Source organism: Salvelinus namaycush, chromosome 20 (assembly GCF_016432855.1).
Source record: "Salvelinus namaycush isolate Seneca chromosome 20, SaNama_1.0, whole genome shotgun sequence".
Classification (NCBI taxonomy): Eukaryota; Metazoa; Chordata; class Actinopteri; order Salmoniformes; family Salmonidae; genus Salvelinus; species Salvelinus namaycush.
In genome coordinates this window covers 45504562-45523018 of record NC_052326.1, presented here as the reverse complement: position 1 = coordinate 45523018, position 18457 = coordinate 45504562, and the positions used below count along the sequence as shown (strand labels likewise).

The following is an 18457-nucleotide window of genomic DNA, read 5'->3' as shown; positions in this document are numbered from 1 at the left end:
ATCCATAACACATCTAACCACGTTCCTATAGCTCCCACCTCATACCCTCCTCCCACCCCTCCTATGACCTTTCGTCCACCTCTCCACCTCCATGAAAGGTCAAAGATCACCAAAATGTGTTAATTTAGGAGACCTCGCTGCCGAACACCTCCAGCACCAGCGGGGTGAGCTGCATGCTGTGCTCTGGCTGGAAGGACAGCGAGCGGTACTGCTTGGAGTGCTCCTCGTTGAGGCTGCGCAGGTCCGCCAGCTTCTGGATCATCCTAGCGTACACCAGGCGGCCGCCCGGGTGGTGCAGCCGGATGTAGGCCTGCAGCGTCTCCGACAGACGGTCCTGCAGTGCCTCGATACGCCCGTGGTCCTGCACGCCAGGACGGTCTGCAGGGAGGGAGACACAGATGTTAAAACTTTATTTCTCATCTCCAGCACCACAGTGTCTATTATGTGAATGGAGGGAGGACATAGGCGGTAAGAGGGACACTTCACCACTTTTGAACGTCATATTCATCATCTCCAGCACCATACCAGACAGTGTTTACATTTGAAGGAAGGGAGTACACATGGCTGGTAAGACTTTAAAGCCCATGGCCATGAGAAAAAGTGTATGTTATCCTAACAGAAAAAGTGTATGTTATCCTAACATATACCTAAAACTAAGCATATGTGTGGTTTCATGACAAAATACATCAATTAGGCTAATATTATGTCATGTACAAAAAACAGGCATACCATACTTGAATGTAGATTTTAGCCAACGGTAAATGGGAAATCTACATACACACAAATGATCAAAATCGATTCATACCATGTCATGTACAAACACAGGCACGCCATGCGTGTATACGCACACGTTATCATCAACCCCACTGACGAAAATAAATGGACAAGACACACACTCACACCACATACACATGCGTAAGCAGCCACTGAGACTGGAGTGTGTTGACTTCAGCACAGACACACAAAAACACTCACACATTTTAATAGTCCACCACAAGAGAACTGATCCTCACAAAAAAAAAGCAGACTCACATAAACAATTCATGACACACACACACACACACACACACACACACACACACACACACACACACACACACACACACACACACACACACACACACACACACACACACACACACACACACACACACACACACACACACACACACACACACAGTGTACCTGGGGAGAGGAGGCAGATGGCCATGAGTAGCACATGTTCCTCCTCGTGGAGGTTGAGTTTCTTAAGGCCCACCTGGAATTTAACCAGGGGCTCCAGCAGCTCCAGAGTGTGGCCCGCTACAGGAGGCAACCCATACATACACACACACAAATACACGTTGATCAGATAGCAATCACAATATATCTTTATATACTTGCCTAAACCTAAGGATGTGTGGTTTCACGAGATAAGACATGTATTCATATTATACAATGTACTGTACAGTGCCGTCGGAAAGAATTCAGAAGAAGAACTTTTTCCTCATTTTGTTACGTTACACCCTAATTCTAAAATTGATTAAATAAATAAAAATACTCAGCATTTACACACAACACCCCATGATGGCATAGCGGGAAAAAGGTTTATAGAAATACCTTATTTACATAAGTATTCAGACCCTTTGCCATGAGACTCGAAATTGAGCTCAGGTGCATCCTGTTTCCATTGATCCCTAAGAACACAGTGGCCTCCAACATTCTTAAATGGAAGAAGTTTGGAACCACCAAGACTCTTCCTAGAGCTGGCCGCCCGGCCAAACTGAGCAATCGGGGGAGAAGGGCCTTGGTCAGGGAGGTGACCAAGAACCCAATGGTCACTCTGACAGAGCTCTAGAGTTCCTCTGTGGAGATGGGAGAACCTTCCAGATGAAACACCATCTCTGCAGCACTCCACCAATCAGGCTTTTATGGTAGAGTGGTCATAAGGAAGCCACTCCTCAGTAAAAGGCTCAAGACAGCCCGCTTGGAATTTGACAAAAGGTACCTCAGACTATGAGATACAAGATCTCTGGCCTGAATGCCAAGCGTCACGTCTAGAGGAAACCTGGCACCATCCCTACTGTGAAGCATGGTGGTGGCAGCAACATGCTGTGGGGATGTTTTTCAGCGGCAGGTACTGGGAGACTAGTCAGGATCGAGGCAAAGATTAATGGAGCAAGGTACAGAGAGATCCTGCTCCAGAGTGCTCAGGACCTCAGACTGGGGTGAAGGTTCACCTTCCAACAGGACAACGAACCTAAGCACACAGCCAAGACAAAGGAGGAGTGGCTTCGGGACAAGCCTCAATGTCCTTGAGTGGGCCAGCCAGAGCCCGGACTTGAACCCGATCGAACATCTCTGGAGAGACCTCAAAATAGCTGTGCATCAACGCTCCCCATCCAACCTGACAGAGCTTGAGAGGATCTTCAGAGAAGAATGGGAGAAACTCCCCAAATACAGGTGTCCAAACTTGTAGCGTCATACCCAAGAAGACTAGTCTGTAATCGCTGCCAAAGGTGCTTCAAGAAAGTACTGAGTAAAGGGTCTGAATACTTATGTACAGTGGGGCAAAAAAGTATTTAGTCAGCCACCAATTGTGCAAGTTCTCCCACTTAAAAAGATGAGAGGCCTGTAATTTTCATCATAGGTACACTTCAACTATGACAGACAAAATGAGAAAAAAAATCCAGAAAATCACATTGTAGGATTTTTAATGAATTTATTTGCAAATTATGGTGGAAAATAAGTATTTGGTCAATAACAAAAGTTTCTCAATACTTTGTTATATACCCTTTGTTGGCAATGACAGAGGTCAAACGTTTTCTGTAAGTCTTCACAAGGTTCACACACACTGTTGCTGGTATTTTGGCCCATTCCTCCATGCAGATCTCCTCTAGAGCAGTGATGTTTTGGGGCTGTTGCTGGGCAACACGGACTTTCAACTCCCTCCAAAGATTTTCTATGGGGTTGAGATCTGGAGACTGGCTAGGCCACTCCTGGACCTTGAAATGCTTCTTACGAAGCCACTCCTTCGTTGCCCGGGCGGTGTGTTTGGGATCATTGTCATGCTGAAAGACCCAGCCACGTTTCATCTTCAATGCCCTTGCTGATGGAAGGAAGTTTTCACTCAAAATCTCACGATACATGGCCCCATTCATTCTTTCCTTTACACGGATCAGTCGTCCTGGTCCCTTTGCAGAAAAACAGCCCCAAAGCATGATGTTTCCACCCCCATGCTTCACAGTAGGTATGGTGTTCTTTGGATGCAACTCAGCATTCTTTGTCCTCCAAACACGACGAGTTGAGTTTTTACCAAAAAGTTCTATTTTGGTTTCATCTGACCATATGACATTCTCCCAATCTTCTTCTGGATCATCCAAATGCTCTCTAGCAAACTTCAGACGGGCCTGGACATGTTCTGGCTTAAGCAGGGGGACACGTCTGGCACTGCAGGATTTGAGTCCCTGGCGGCGTAGTGTGTTACTGATGGTAGGCTTTGTTACTTTGGTCCCAGCTCTCTGCAGGTCATTCACTAGGTCCCCCCGTGTGGTTCTGTGATTTTTGCTCACCTTTCTTGTGATCATTTTGACCCCACGGGGTGAGATCTTGCGTGAAGCCCCAGATCGAGGGAGATTATCAGTGGTCTTGTATGTCTTCCATTTCCTAATAATTGCTCCCACAGTTGATTTCTTCAAACCAAGCTGCTTACCTATTGCAGATTCAGTCTTCCCAGCCTGGTGCAGGTCTACAATTTTGTTTCTGGTGTCCTTTGACAGCTCTTTGGTCTTGGCCATAGTGGAGTTTGGAGTGTGACTGTTTGAGGTTGTGGACAGGTGTCTTTTATACTGATAACAAGTTCAAACAGGTGCCATTAATACAGGTAACGAGTGGAGGACAGAGGAGCCTCTTAAAGATCTGTGAGAGCCAGAAATCTTGCTTGTTTGTAGGTGACCAAATACTTATTTTCCACCATAATTTGCAAATAAATTAATTAAAAATCCTACAATGTGATTTTCTGGATTTCTTTTTCTCATTTTGTCTGTCATAGTTGAAGTGTACCTATGATGAAAATTACAGGCCTCTCTCATCTTTTTAAGTGGGAGAACTTGCACAATTGGTGGCTGACTAAATACTTTTTTGCCCCACTGTAAATGTGATATTTGTGGGGGGGGTTCATAAATTTGAACAAAAATTCTAAAAACCTGTTTTTGCTTTGTCATTATGGGGTATTGTGTGTAGATTGATGAGGGGGAAAAAACCCTTTAATCCATTTTAGAATAAGGCTGTAACGTAACAACATGTGGAAAAAGTCAAGGGATCTGAATACTTTCCGAAGGCACTGTATATCATGTGTGTGATATATCACATGTCTATGTATACGAACAGTGATTGTTATCAGCTAACAGTGATTGTTATCAGCTAACAGTGAATGTTATCGGCTAACAGTGATTGTTATCGGCTAACAGTGATTGTTATCGGCTAACAGTGATTGTTATCGGCTAACAGTGATTGTTATCGGCTAACAGTGATTATTATCGGCTAACAGTGATTGTTTTCAGCTAACATTTCAGCTAACAGTGATTGTTTTCAGCTAACAGTGATTGTTTTCAGCTAAGAGGGATTGTTATCAGCTAAGAGGGATTGTTATCAGCTAAGAGGGATTGTTATCAGCTAAGAGGGATTGTTATCAGCTAAGAGGGATTGTTATCAACTAAGAGGGATTGTTATCAGCTAAGAGGGATTGTTATCAGCTAAGAGGGATTGTTATCAGCTAAGAGGGATTGTTATCAGCTAAGAGTGATTGTTATCAGCTAACTGTGATTATTTTCAGCAAACAGTGATTGTCATCTCAGAGTAGGATCCAGGATCAGCTCTCTCATTCATTATGATTGAAACTGATCCTAAATCAGCACTCCTATATAATGGCAGGTAGGCTAGTGGTTAAGAGATTGGGCCAGTAACCCTAATTGCTCCTGTAAGTCTCTAAATGACTGAAATGCGAATGTGAATATAACAAGGGCCCAGCTAATTAATCACTGTTGATATATGGTTTCCCTAACTAAGCATTTGTGTGGTTTCATGAGATGAGAAATGTATTAACAGTAAATCATACATTCATGACATTCAAACATTTTGGGAATATATCAACAATGGACTAACGAAACAAATACCAAAAGATAAAATAATAATAATTAATATTGATTTCACATAATCAACTAATCATCAAGCTTTGGTCATGTGAATCAGCTGTGTAGTGTTAGGGCAAAAAACAAAACTCGCACATCTTGGGGTCCCCAGGACCGAGATTGGGGAACGCTGCACTAGATGCTTTGTGAGAGAGTCTAGGTCAGGAGTGACATTCTTTGCTTGATCTGTAAAAATGCCCTGGGCTTGTTTGAAAAGCAGATGAAAGCCTTGGGGTCTGTGGATGGGTCTGTGGATGGGTCTGTGGATGGGTCCGACTGGCTCTGCTGCTCAAGTGTCTTAGCGTTTTAGAGTACGTACTCCTAGTTGGAAAATGTGTATCTGTGTGTGTTGTGTGTACGCACCTGTATGTGTTTGTGTTATCCTTTTTCACTCACCTTCAACATTGATTGTTGGAAAGGGTGTGTGTGTTAGCCTGCCTCAGTCTTACCTTTAGTGACATCGTTGACGCAGTACTTGAAGTCGGGCCCACCACAGCTCCAGGACATATCCTCCAGGTTGAAGGACTGGTTTGAGCGCAGCATGATCACCTCGATGGCGCTCGACTTGAGCAGGGCGATCTGGTCCTCAGCCGTCAGCTCCCTGGAAGTATTACAACCAGGGGTGTATTCATTAGTGTACAACATAGCAAAAAAAGCTAAACAAATGTTTCTCATTGGACAAGTTCAGATATTCAGATATTCCTGTTTCAGTCCGTTTCTTCTGTTTGGTACTTAATGAACGTGGCCCAGAAAGATGGCCTCTGTGAAAAGAAAGATATTCCGTTTGACAGTGGCCATAAACAGTGGGCTTACGGTCCGCTTATGGTCAGACAAAGGTTTAAAGGATAGTAGATTTTTAATTTAGGAGACTGTTCAGTTACTGTTTGATTGAACGTTAGAATGGGCAAAACTAGTGACCTAAGCAACTTTTGAGTGTGGTATGATCGCAGGTGCCAAGCGCCCCTGTTCCAGTATCTCAGAAACGTCGAGCCTCCTGGGATTTTCACGCACAACGGTATCTAGGATTTACCGAGAATGTTGCGACAAACAAAAAACATCCAGTCAGCGGCAGTCCTGGGGGCGAAAACAGTTAGTTGATGAAAAAGGTCGAAGGAGAATGGCAAGAATCGTACAAGCTAACAGGCGGACCCCAAACAGACAAATACAGGAGCAGTACAAGAATGGTGTGCAGAATTGCATCTCGGAACACACAACTCGTCGGCCCTTGTCAGGGATGGGCTATTGCAGCAGACAACCACACCCGGTTCAACTCCTATCAGCTAAAAACAAGAAGAAGTGGCTCCAGTGGGCACATTGAGGAGTGGAAACACATTGCCTAGTCCGACGAATCCCGGTACCTGTTGCGTCATGCTGATCGCAGAGTCAGGATTTGGAGCAAGCAGCATGAGTCCATGACGCTATCCTGCCTGATGTCAACAGTACAAGCTGGTGGTGGTGGAATGGTGTGGGGAGTGTGTTCCTGGCACAAGTTAGGTCCCTTGATCCCAAATGAGCAATGTTTGAATGCCACACCTTGTAGAATCCATGCCAGAAGAATTCAGGCTGTTCTGAAGGCAAAGGGGGGTCCGACCTGCTACTAGATGGTTGTACCTTATAAACTGGATACTGAGTGCATGTCGATTGGTTTGAGCGCTTGTGTTGTGCAATCGAGATAAATAGTTGTCTGGGCTTTGTAAGGCACTGTATTTCACGCATGTAAAGTCGTGGCCAAAAATTGAGAATTACACAAATATTAATTTTCACAAAGTCTGCTGCCTCAGTTTGTATGATTGCAAAGTCCCTCTTTGCCATGCAAATGAACTGAATCCCCAAAAAACATTTCCACTGCATTTCAGCCCTGCCACAAAAGGACCAGCTGACATGTCAGTGATTCTCTCGTTAACACAGGTATGAGTGTTGACGAAGACGAGGCTGGAGATCACTGTCATGCTGATTGAGTTCGAATAACAGACTGGACGCTTCAAAAGGAGGGTGGTGCTTGGAATCATTGTTCTTCCTCTGTCAATCATGGTTACCTGCAAAGTTATCTGAAACACGTGCCGTCATCATTGCTTTGCACAAAAAGGGCTTCACAGGCAAGGATATTCCTGCCAGTAAGATTGCACCTAAATCAACCCTTTATTGGATCATCAAGAACTTCAAGGAGAGCGGTTCAATTGTTGTGAAGAAGGCTTCAGGGCGCCCAAGAAAGTCCCGCAAGCGCCAGGACTGTCTCCTAAACTTGATTCAGCTGCGGGATCGGGGCACCACCAGTACAGAGCTTGTTCAGGAATGGCAGCAGGCAGGTATGAGTGCACGCACAGTGAAGCGAAGACTTTTGGAGGATGGCCTGGTGTCAAGAAGCCACTTCTCTCCAGGAAAAACATCAGGGACAGACTGATATTCTGCAAAAGGTACAGGGATTGGACTGCTGAGGACTGGGGTAAAGTCATTTTCTCTGATGAATCCCCTTTCCGATTGTTTGGGGCATCCGGAAAAAAGCTTGTCCGGAGAAGACAAGGTGAGCGCTACCATCAGTCCTGTGTCATGCCAACAGTAAAGCATCCTGAGACCATTCATATGTGGGGTTGCTTCTCAGCCAAGGGAATGGGCACACTCACAATTTTGCCTAAGAACACAGCCATGAATAAAGAATGGTACCAACACATCCTCCGAGAGCAACTTCTCCCAACCATCCAGGAACAGTTTGGTGATGAACAATGCCTTTTCCAGCATGATGGAGCACCTTGCCATAAGGAAGAAGTGATAACTAAGTGGCTCGGGGAACAAAACATCGATATTTTGGGTCCATGGCCAGGAAACTCCCCAGACCTTAATCCCATTGAGAACTTGTGGGCAATCCTCAAGAGGCGGGTGGACAAACAAAAACCTACAAATTCTGACAAACTCCAAGCATTGATTATGCAAGAATGGGCTGCCATCAGTCAGGATGTGGCCCATAAGTTAATTGACAGCATGCCAGGGCGGATTGCAGAGGTCTTGTAAAAGAAGGGTCAACACTGCAAATACTGACTCTTTGCATCAACTTCATGTAATTGTCAACAAAAGCCTTTGACACTTATGAAATGCTTGTAATTATACTTCAGTATTCCATAGTAACATCTGACAAAAATATCTAAAGACACTGAAGCAGCAGACTTTGTAAAAATGTATATTTGTGTCATTCTCAAAACTTTTGGCCACGACTGTACACCCTCACACACACATACAACATTATGCACACACACACACACACTTTGGGTGGTTTCAAAGCTTAGATATCAGATCATACATGTGTAAACATATTCCAGAGTTAATCCGGTAGCATCCATCATCATCATCCCAAGAGAGAGGAGAGAAGGGAATGGTGATGGTCTGGAAAGACAAGCCATAGCTAGTCTGGACGTGCCCTATTCCTGGCCTCTGACACTGAGTGATGGCCCCCGTCGACAAACTCCACAAGAGTAAACACTGTACAACAACAGAGCCCATACGTCGTGGGGCAAAAGAAAGCAATCAAAGAAGTTTCCCAAGAAACTCATGACATATCCAGCATGGCAAGAGTTACGAGTTTCCAAGAAACTCTGTCAGATCCCCACGGCAGGATTTACATGTCGTACCGGTTACGGCTGATGTGGTGTGTTCAGTGGCCTTCCCTTCTGAAGAGATATTATAGCCCCTCAAGGGATAACATAGTTGTTTTGACTACATTGAATTGAAACATTTTGTTGTATTACTTCAGGGTAAACGTAATTCTTTACTGACATACGATGATGACCTTTGACCTCGTCAACCAATCACATATTCGGTGTGATGTTAACCTGTTAGTGTGTAGGGGGCGCTATTTTCACTTTGGGAAAAAATCGTGCCCAATTTAAACGGCCTCGTACTCTATTCTAGATCGTACAATATGCATATTATTATTACTATTGGATAGAAAACACTCTCAAGTTTCTAAAACAGTTTGAATTATATCTGTGAGTAAAACAGAACTCATTTTGCAGCAAACTTCCTGTCAGGAAGTGAAAAATCTGAAATCGAGGCTCTGTTCCAGGGCCTTCCTATTCATTTGCTTGAAATCTATGGATATACATGCACTTCATACGCCTTCCACTAGATGTCAACAGGCAGTGGGAGGTGGAATGGGGTGTCTAGCTTGATCTGAGGTCAAACAAGAGCTCTTGGAACGACGTGACCCCAAATTTTCTTTGTCCAGCAAGGCGCGGGAAGGAACCCTGGATTGCCTTGTGAAAAGCTTTCGGTATAGATGGCTAATATCTCCGGCTTTGATTTTATTTGATACATGTGATAATATCATCGTAAAGTATGTTTTTTTCAATATAGTTTTATCAGATTATTGAACGTTTATCGGGAGTTTTGGCGTTTTCCGTTCTCTGCGTTTGGTGAAGATGGACAACTTCGCGCCACTTGGCTAGCTTTGGTTGCTAATTCGACAGGAGAAGAGGACATTCTAAAACCAAACAACGATTTATTCTGGACAAAGGACTCCTTGTACAAGATTCTGATGGAAGCTCAGCAAAAGTAGGAACCATTTATGATGTTATTTCGTATTTCTGTGGAAAATGTTTAGTACTATTTTCCGCCCTCATTGCAGGCGCTGTCTCGCTATAACGTAAGCTGTATGTCGTACTAAAGTTATTTTTAGAATTCTAACACGGCGATTGCATTAAGAACTAGTGTATCTTTCATTTGCTGTACAACATGTATTTTTTAGTAAAGTTTATGATGAGTTATTTGATTAGATGAAGAAATATATCCGGATAATTTTGTGCAGTTTGGCTACGTATTCACATTGTAAAACCACGATTTGTACTGCTAAATATGCACATTTTCGAACAAAACATATGTATTGTGTAACATGATGTTATAGGACTGTCATCTGATGAAGTTTGTCAAGGTTAGTGAATAATTTTATATCTTTTGCTGGTTTTTTGCGATCGCTACCTTTGCGGTGAATGAATGCGGTTGTGTGGTTGGCTATTGTGGTACGCTAATATAATGCTATATTGTGCTTTCGCTGTAAAACACTTAAAAAATCTGAAATATTGGCTGGATTCACAAGATGTTTATCTTTCATGTGCTGTACACCATGTATTTTTCATAAATGTTTTATGATGAGTATTTAGGTATTTCACGATGCTCTCTGTAGTTATTCTTGCTGCTTCGGTGCTATTTGTGATTGTAGCTGCAATGTAAAACTATGATTTATACCTGAAATATGCACATTTTTCGAACAAAACATAGATTTATTGTATAACATGTTATAAGACTGTCATCTGATGAAGTTGTTTCTTGGTTAGTGACTAATTCTCTCTCTATTTGGGGGTTTTGTGCAAGCTACCTGTGCTGTGAAAGAAATGTCTGTGCTTTTTTGTATTTGGTGGTGAGCTAACATAAATATACGTGGTGTTTTCGCTGTAAAACATTTTAAAAATCGGACATGTTGGCTGGATTCACAAGATGTTTATCTTTCATTTGCTGTATTGGACTTGTTAATGTGTGAAAGTTAAATATTTCAAAAAAATATTTTTTGAATTTCGCGCGCTGCCTTTTCAGTGGAATGTGGGGGGGGTTCCGCTACCGGGGCTAGAAAGGTTAAAGGCACAAGCTTTAATTGCGACAGACTGCCTCTGCCACTTGGTACTGGAGAAACATAACCACTCTCAAATGCATAAACGTAGCTATGGATGCAAGGACTAGTTTTAAACATATATTGAAGCACAACAAACACAGCAAAAACATAAACAATGAGGTAATACAACCCGAAGAATCAGTTGTAGTAAGACATTCATTATGTACATTTATTCTGCAAGAAGCAATGACTATATAATGGCTATATAATTGTGCAGCACTGACAAGCCTCAATGCTCTTCTTCGATCAGAAGACCTACATGAACATTACTAACAATGCCTGACCGTATCCTCGACCTTACTTTGCCACTTTACTGTGTCAAACATCAGTCTTTATGACATATAATCTGCTGATAACAAAAGATAACAGAAATAATTGCATGTGTAGGCACACTTGTCCTTCTGTGAAGGAACACTCAGACTCTTAACACTTAAACTGCTGGGCCTCGCTACCCCCCTGTACACTCCATCAATGAGCAGCCATTTGGACTGCAACATAAACGTATTTCAAAAAACACGATAGCATTTTCATTAGTTTACGTTACTGTAATCCATCTACTGCCGTGTGCTCAGGTTATTCTCCCGTGTGCAAAGGTTATTCGTGGAAAAAGTGTATTTTGAAATTTATTTGGTAAAGGAACGTGTTTTGGAGACCTCAGAATCTGCTCTTTCTGAAACTATATAGAAATCAAAACATAGTACCTGCATGTGACTATGCAGGATTATTTGAAAAGGTCACTTTTTGGAGCACTGAGAAAAAAATGACACATCCTCCTAAATCTGCATATACAGTTGAAGTCGGAAGTTTACATACACCTTAGCCAAATACATTTAAACTCAGTTTTTCACAATTCCTATCATTTAATCCTCGTAAAAATTCCTGGTCTTAGGTCAGTTAAGATCACCACTTTATTTTAAGAATGTGAAATGTCAGAATAGTAGAGAGAATTATTTATTTCAGCTTGTATTTCTTTCATCACATTCCCAGTGGGTCAGAATTTACAATACACTCAATTAGTATTTGGTAGAATTGCCTTTAAATTGTTGAACTTGGGTCAAACGTTTCGGGTAGCCTTCCACAAGCTTCCCACAATATGTTGGGTGAATTTTGGCCCATTCCTCCTGACAGAGCTGGTGTAACTGAGTCAGGTTTGTAGGCCTCCTTGCTCGCACACACTTTTTCAGATCTAACCACAGAATTTCTATAGAATTGAGGTCAAGGCTGTATGATGGCCGCTCCAATACCTTGACTTTGACGTCCTTAAACCAATTTGGGCCCAAACTTTGGAATTATGATTGAGGTCATTGTCCATTTGGAGGACCCATTTGCAACCAAGATTTAACTTCCTGACTGATGTCTTAAGAAGTTGCTTCAATATATCCACACAATTTTCCTGCCTCATGATGCCATCTATTTTGTGAAGTGCACCAGTCCCTCCGACAGCAAAGCACCCCCACAACATGATGCTGCCACCCACGTGCTTCACGGTTGGGATGGTGTTCTTCGGCTTGCAAGTCTCCCCCCTTTTCCTCCAAACATAATGATGGTCATTATTGCCAAACAGTTCTATTTTTGTTTCATCAGACCAGAGGACATTTCCCCAAAAAGTACGATCTTCATCACCATGTGCAGTTGAAAACCGTAGTCTGGCTTTTTTATGGCGGTTCTGGAGCAGTGGCTTCTTCCTTGATGAGCGGCCTTTCAGGTTATGTCGATATAGGACTCGTTTTACTGTGGATATAGATACTTTTGTACCTGTTTCCTCCAGCATCTTCACAAGGTCCTTTGCTGTTGTTCTGGGATTGATTTGCACTTTTCATGCCAAAGTACGTTCATCTCTAGGAGACAGAACGCGTCTCCTTCCTGAGCGGTATGACGGCTGTGTGATCCCATGGTGTTTATACTTGCATACTATTGTTTGTACAGATGAACGTGGTACCTTCAGGCTCTTGGAAATTGCTCCCAAGGATGAACCAGACTTGTGGAGGTCTACAATTTTTTTTCTGAGGTCTTGGCTGATTTTTGGGGATTTTCCCATGATGTCAAGCAAAAAAGAGTTTGAAGGTAGGCCTTGAAATACATCCACAGGTACACCTCCAATTGACTCAAATTATGTCAATTAGCCTGTCAGAAGTTTCTAAAGCCATGACATCATTTTCTGGAATTTTCCAGGCTGTTTAAAGGGACAGTCAACTTAGTGTATGTAAACTTCTGACCCACTGGAATTGTGATACAGTGAATTATAAGTGAAATAATCTATCTGTAAACAGTTGTTGGAAAAATGACTTGCACAAAGTGTCATGCACAAAGTAGATGTCCTAACTGACTTGCCAAAACTATAGTTTATTAACAAGAAATTTGTGGAGTTGTTGAAAAACGAGTTTTAATGACACCAACCTAAGTGTGTTAACTTGCAGGGGCAGTATTGAGGGTTGAGGCTGCAGGGGCAGTAGCTTGGATGAAAGGTGCACAGAGGTGCCCATAGTAAACTGCCTGCTCCTCAGTCCCAGTTGCTAATATATGCATATTATTATTCGTATTGGATAGAAAACACTCTGAAGTTTCTAAAACTGTTTGAATTATGTCTGTGAGTATAACAGAACTCATATGGCAGGCAAAGACCTGAGAAGTTCCACTTCCTGTTTGAATTTTTTTCTGAGGTGGCAGATTTTCAACCAAGCTCTTATTGAAGATCATTTTGCAGGTCTCTGGCAGTGCTCCTCCTTGCACAAAGGCGGAGGTAGCGGTCCTGCTGCTGGGTTGTTGCCCTCCTACCGCCTCCTCCACGTCTCCTGATGTACTGGCCTGTCTCCTGGTAGCGCCTCCATGCTCTGGACACTACGCTGACAGACACAGCAAACCTTCTTGCCACAGCTCGCATTGATGTGCCATCCTGGATGAGCTGCACTACCTGAGCCACTTGTGTGGGTTGTAGACTCCGTCTCATGCTACCACTAGAGTGAAAGCACCGCCAGCATTCAAAAGTGACCAAAACATCAGCCAGGAAGCATAGGAACTGAGAAGTGGTCTGTGGTCACCACCTGCAGAACCACTCCTTTATTGGGGGTGTCTTGCTAATTGCCTATAATTTCCACCTGTTGTCTATTCCATTTGCACAACAGCATGTGAAATTTATTGTCAATCAGTGTTGCTTCCTAAGTGGACAGTTTGATTTCACAGAAGTGTGATTGACTTACATTTACATTTAAGTCATTTAGCAGACGCTCTTATCCAGAGCGACTTACAAATTGGTGCATTCACCTTATGATATCCAGTGGAACAGCCACTTTACAATAGTGCATCTAAATCTTTTAAGGGGGGGGGGGGGGGGGGGTTAGAAGGATTACTTTATCCTATCCTAGGTATTCCTTAAAGAGGTGGGGTTTCAGGTGTCTCCGGAAGGTGGTGATTGACTCCGCTGTCCTGGCGTCGTGAGGGAGTTTGTTCCACCATTGGGGTGCCAGAGCAGCGAACAGTTTTGACTGGGCTGAGCGGGAACTGTACTTCCTCAGAGGTAGGGAGGCGAGCAGGCCAGAGGTGGATGAACGCAGTGCCCTTGTTTGGGTGTAGGGCCTGATCAGAGCCTGAAGGTACGGAGGTGCCGTTCCCCTCACAGCTCCGTAGGCAAGCACCATGGTCTTGTAGCGGATGCGCGCTTCAAATGGAAGCCAGTGGAGAGAGCGGAGGAGCGGGGTGACGTGAGAGAACTTGGGAAGGTTGAACACCAGACGGGCTGCGGCGTTCTGGATGAGTTGTAGGGGTTTAATGGCACAGGCAGGGAGCCCAGCCAACAGCGAGTTGCAGTAATCCAGACGGGAGATGACACTTGGAGTTACATTGGAGTTACATTGTGTTGTTTAAGTGTTCCCTTAATTTTTTTGAGCAGTGTATATCTATAATTCCATGTGTATAACTTATTATCATCTACATTTATGATGAGTATTTCTGTTGAAACGATGTGGCTATGCAAAATCACTTGATGTTTTTGGAACTAGTGAATGTAACGTGCCAATGTAAACTCAGATTTTTTGTTATAAATATGAACTTTATCAAACAAAACATGCATGTATTGTGTAACATGAAGTCCTATGAGTGTCATCTGATGAAGATAATCAAAGATAATCAAATCATTCATTTTATCTCTATTTCTGCTTTTTCTGACTGCTATCTTTCGCTGGAAAAATGGCTGTGCTTATTGTGGTTTGATGGTGACCTAACATAATCGTTTGTAGTGCTTTCGCTGAAAAGCATATTTGAAATCGGACACTTTGGTGAGATTAACAACAAGATTACCTTTAAAATGATATAAAACACATGTATGTTTGAGGAATGTTAATTATGAGATTTCTGTTGTTTAAATTTGGCGCCCTGCACTTTCACTGGCTGTTGTCATATCGATCCCGGTAGCGGGATGCAGCCATAAGAAGTTAAAAAAAATTATATTTGTGATACAGAAATTCTAACAGCATACCTCTGTTAAATAGACTTATCCGGTTAAAGTCAAGAACGGAGGGGGGCATGACTTAAAAAATTGCTGAGATATTTAAATTTGAACCTGCCAATGCAGTCAAAATTACTGCCTCGGCACTTCTAGTGTTAAACGAGTAAACCCACAAATAAGGCCTGGTTTATATTCGTGACAAATAGACTTTATGAATCCATTATTGGAAATCCTGTAATTCAGGGAAACTTCATACATGCACAAACACACACACGCAGGCCCGCACAAACAAATACACACACCAGCAGGCACACACAAACACATACAGGCCCGCACAAACACACACACACACATACAAACTCACATGCAGGCACACACAAACACAAACATGCAGGCACACACAAACACACACACACACACGCAGGCCCGCACAAACACACACACACACACACACACACAGGCCCGCACAAACACACACACACACACACAGGCCCACACACACACAGGCCCGCACAAACACACACACACACACACAGGCCCGCACAAACACACACACACATAGGCCCACACAAACACACAAACACGCACACGCAAACTAATATATATTACATTTTTGGTATTTAAATGTGCTGTACATTTAGAGTTCAACACATTTTAAAAAATCATACTGTAACTAAACACACACACACTCACCCTTTACCCCCCCTCACCACACAAACCACCCATTACCCCACACACACACTCACCCTTTACCCCCCCTCACCTCACCACACAAACCACCCATTACCCCACACACACTCACCCTTTATCCCCCTCACCCCACCCACACAAAACACCCCATTATCCCACACACACTCACCCTTTACCCCCTCACCCCACCCACCCACACAAACCACCCATTATCCCCCTCACCCCACCCACACAAACCACCCCATTATCCTCACACACACTCACCCTTTACTCCCTCACCCCACCCACCCACATAAACCACCCATTACCCCACACACACTCACCCTTTACCCCCCTCACCCCACCCACCCACACAAACCACCCATTACCCCACACACACACTCACCCTTTATCCCCCTCACCCCACCCACACAAAACACCCCATTATCCCACACACACTCACCCTTTACCCCCTCACCCCACCCACCCACACAAACCACCCATTATCCCCCTCACCCCACCCACACAAACCACCCCATTATCCTCACACACACTCACCCTTTACTCCCTCACCCCACCCACCCACATAAACCACCCATTACCCCACACACACTCACCCTTTACCCCCCTCACCCCACCCACCCACACAAACCACCCATTACCCCACACACACTCACCTGAAACCGGGGATCATCTTAGCGAAACCGATGACCTTCTGGATGCTGTAGCTGACCAGGTCGGCCAAGTGGGGCAACATGGAGAGCGTGGAGCCGTCGTCGTCGTTAGAGTCCGGGCTGCCACCCTGGTCCTGGTACATCATCAGCAGGTTACTGAAGTTCATCAGCTTAGTGTCCACAGACTCTATATGGAGGGAGGAAGGGAGTTAGAAACTCATAGGAGAAAAACAACATTCCCATCAGATTAGTATCCATTGATTCTTCTGAAAAAGGGGAAAGGGACACGGACAGAGAAGGCCAGAGAGTGAAAACATGGAGAGAGAGAGAAGGCCAGAGAGTGAAAACATGGAGAGAGAGAGAAGGCCAGAGAGTGAAAACATGGAGAGAGAGAGAGAAGGCCAGAGAGTGAAAACATGGAGAGAGAGAGAGAAGGCCAGAGAGTGAAAACATGGAGAGAGAGAGAGAAGGCCAGAGAGTGAAAACATGGAGAGAGAGAGAGAAGGCCAGAGAGTGAAAACATGGAGAGAGAGAGAGAAGGCCAGAGAGTGAAAACATGGAGAGAGAGAGAGAAGGCCAGAGAGTGAAAACATGGAGAGAGAGAGAGAAGGCTAGAGAGTGAAAACATGGAGAGAGAGAGAGAAGGCTAGAGAGTGAAAACATGGAGAGAGAGAGAGAAGGCTAGAGAGTGAAAACATGGAGAGAGAGAGAGAAGGCTAGAGAGTGAAAACATGGAGAGAGAGAGAGAAGGCTAGAGAGTGAAAACATGGAGAGAGAGAGAGAAGGCTAGAGAGTGAAAACATGGAGAGAGAGAGAGAAGGCTAGAGAGTGAAAACATGGAGAGAGAGAGAGAAGGCTAGAGAGTGAAAACATGGAGAGAGAGAGAGAAGGCTAGAGAGTGAAAACATGGAGAGAGAGAGAGAAGGCTAGAGAGTGAAAACATGGAGAGAGAGAGAGAAGGCTAGAGAGTGAAAACATGGAGAGAGAGAGAGAAGGCTAGAGAGTGAAAACATGGAGAGAGAGAGAAGGCTAGAGAGTGAAAACATGGAGACAGAGAGAAGGCTAGAGAGTGAAAACATGGAGACAGAGAGAAGGCTAGAGAGTGAAAACATGGAGAGAGAGAGAAGGCTAGGGAGTGAAAACATGGAGACAGAGAGAAGGCTAGAGAGTGAAAACATGGAGACAGAGAGAAGGCTAGAGAGTGAAAACATGGAGACAGAGAGAAGGCTAGAGAGTGAAAACATGGAGACAGAGAGAAGGCTAGAGAGTGAAAACATGGAGACAGAGAGAAGGCTAGAGAGTGAAAACATGGAGACAGAGAGAAGGCTAGAGAGTGAAAACATGGAGACAGAGAGAAGGCTAGAGAGTGAAAACATGGAGACAGAGAGAAGGCTAGGGAGTGAAAACATGGAGAGAGAGAGAAGGCTAGAGAGTGAAAACATGGAGAGAGAGAAGGCTAGGGAGTGAAAACATGGAGACAGAGAGAAGGCTAGGGAGTGAAAACATGGAGAGAGAGAGAAGGCTAGGGAGTGAAAACATGGAGAGAGAGAGAAGGCTAGAGAGTGAAAACATGGAGAGAGAGAGAAGGCTAGGGAGTGAAAACATGGAGAGAGAGAGAAGGCTAGGGAGTGAAAACATGGAGAGAGAAGGCTAGGGAGTGAAAACATGGAGAGAGAGAAGGCTAGAGAGTGAAAACATGGAGAGAGAGAGAGGGCTAGAGAGTGAAAACATGGAGAGAGAGAGAGAAGGCTAGAGAGTGAAAACATGGAGAGAGAGAGAGGGCTAGAGAGTGAAAACATGGAGAGAGAGAGAGAAGGCTAGAGAGTGAAAACATGGAGAGAGAGAGAGAAGG

The 18457-nt window shown here is 43.9% G+C and overlaps 1 protein-coding gene across 3 annotated transcripts in view; it reads right to left on the bottom strand.

The window, feature by feature from the left end:
* Positions 1–18457, bottom strand: part of LOC120065408 (vitamin D3 receptor B-like) — a 98291-nt gene that overhangs the window by 13518 nt on the left and 66316 nt on the right. For 2 of the 3 annotated variants that reach the window (XM_039016396.1, XM_039016398.1), the window contains exons 7-10: positions 16609–16792; positions 5618–5769; positions 1186–1302; positions 134–378 (exon numbers count right to left, since the gene is read on the bottom strand). In XM_039016396.1, the coding sequence (XP_038872324.1) occupies positions 134–378; positions 1186–1302; positions 5618–5769; positions 16609–16792 (698 nt within the window). Of the gene's footprint in view, positions 1–124; positions 379–1185; positions 1303–5617; positions 5770–16608; positions 16793–18457 lie in introns of those variants that run through there. The other variant, XM_039016397.1, reaches the window with a different exon arrangement.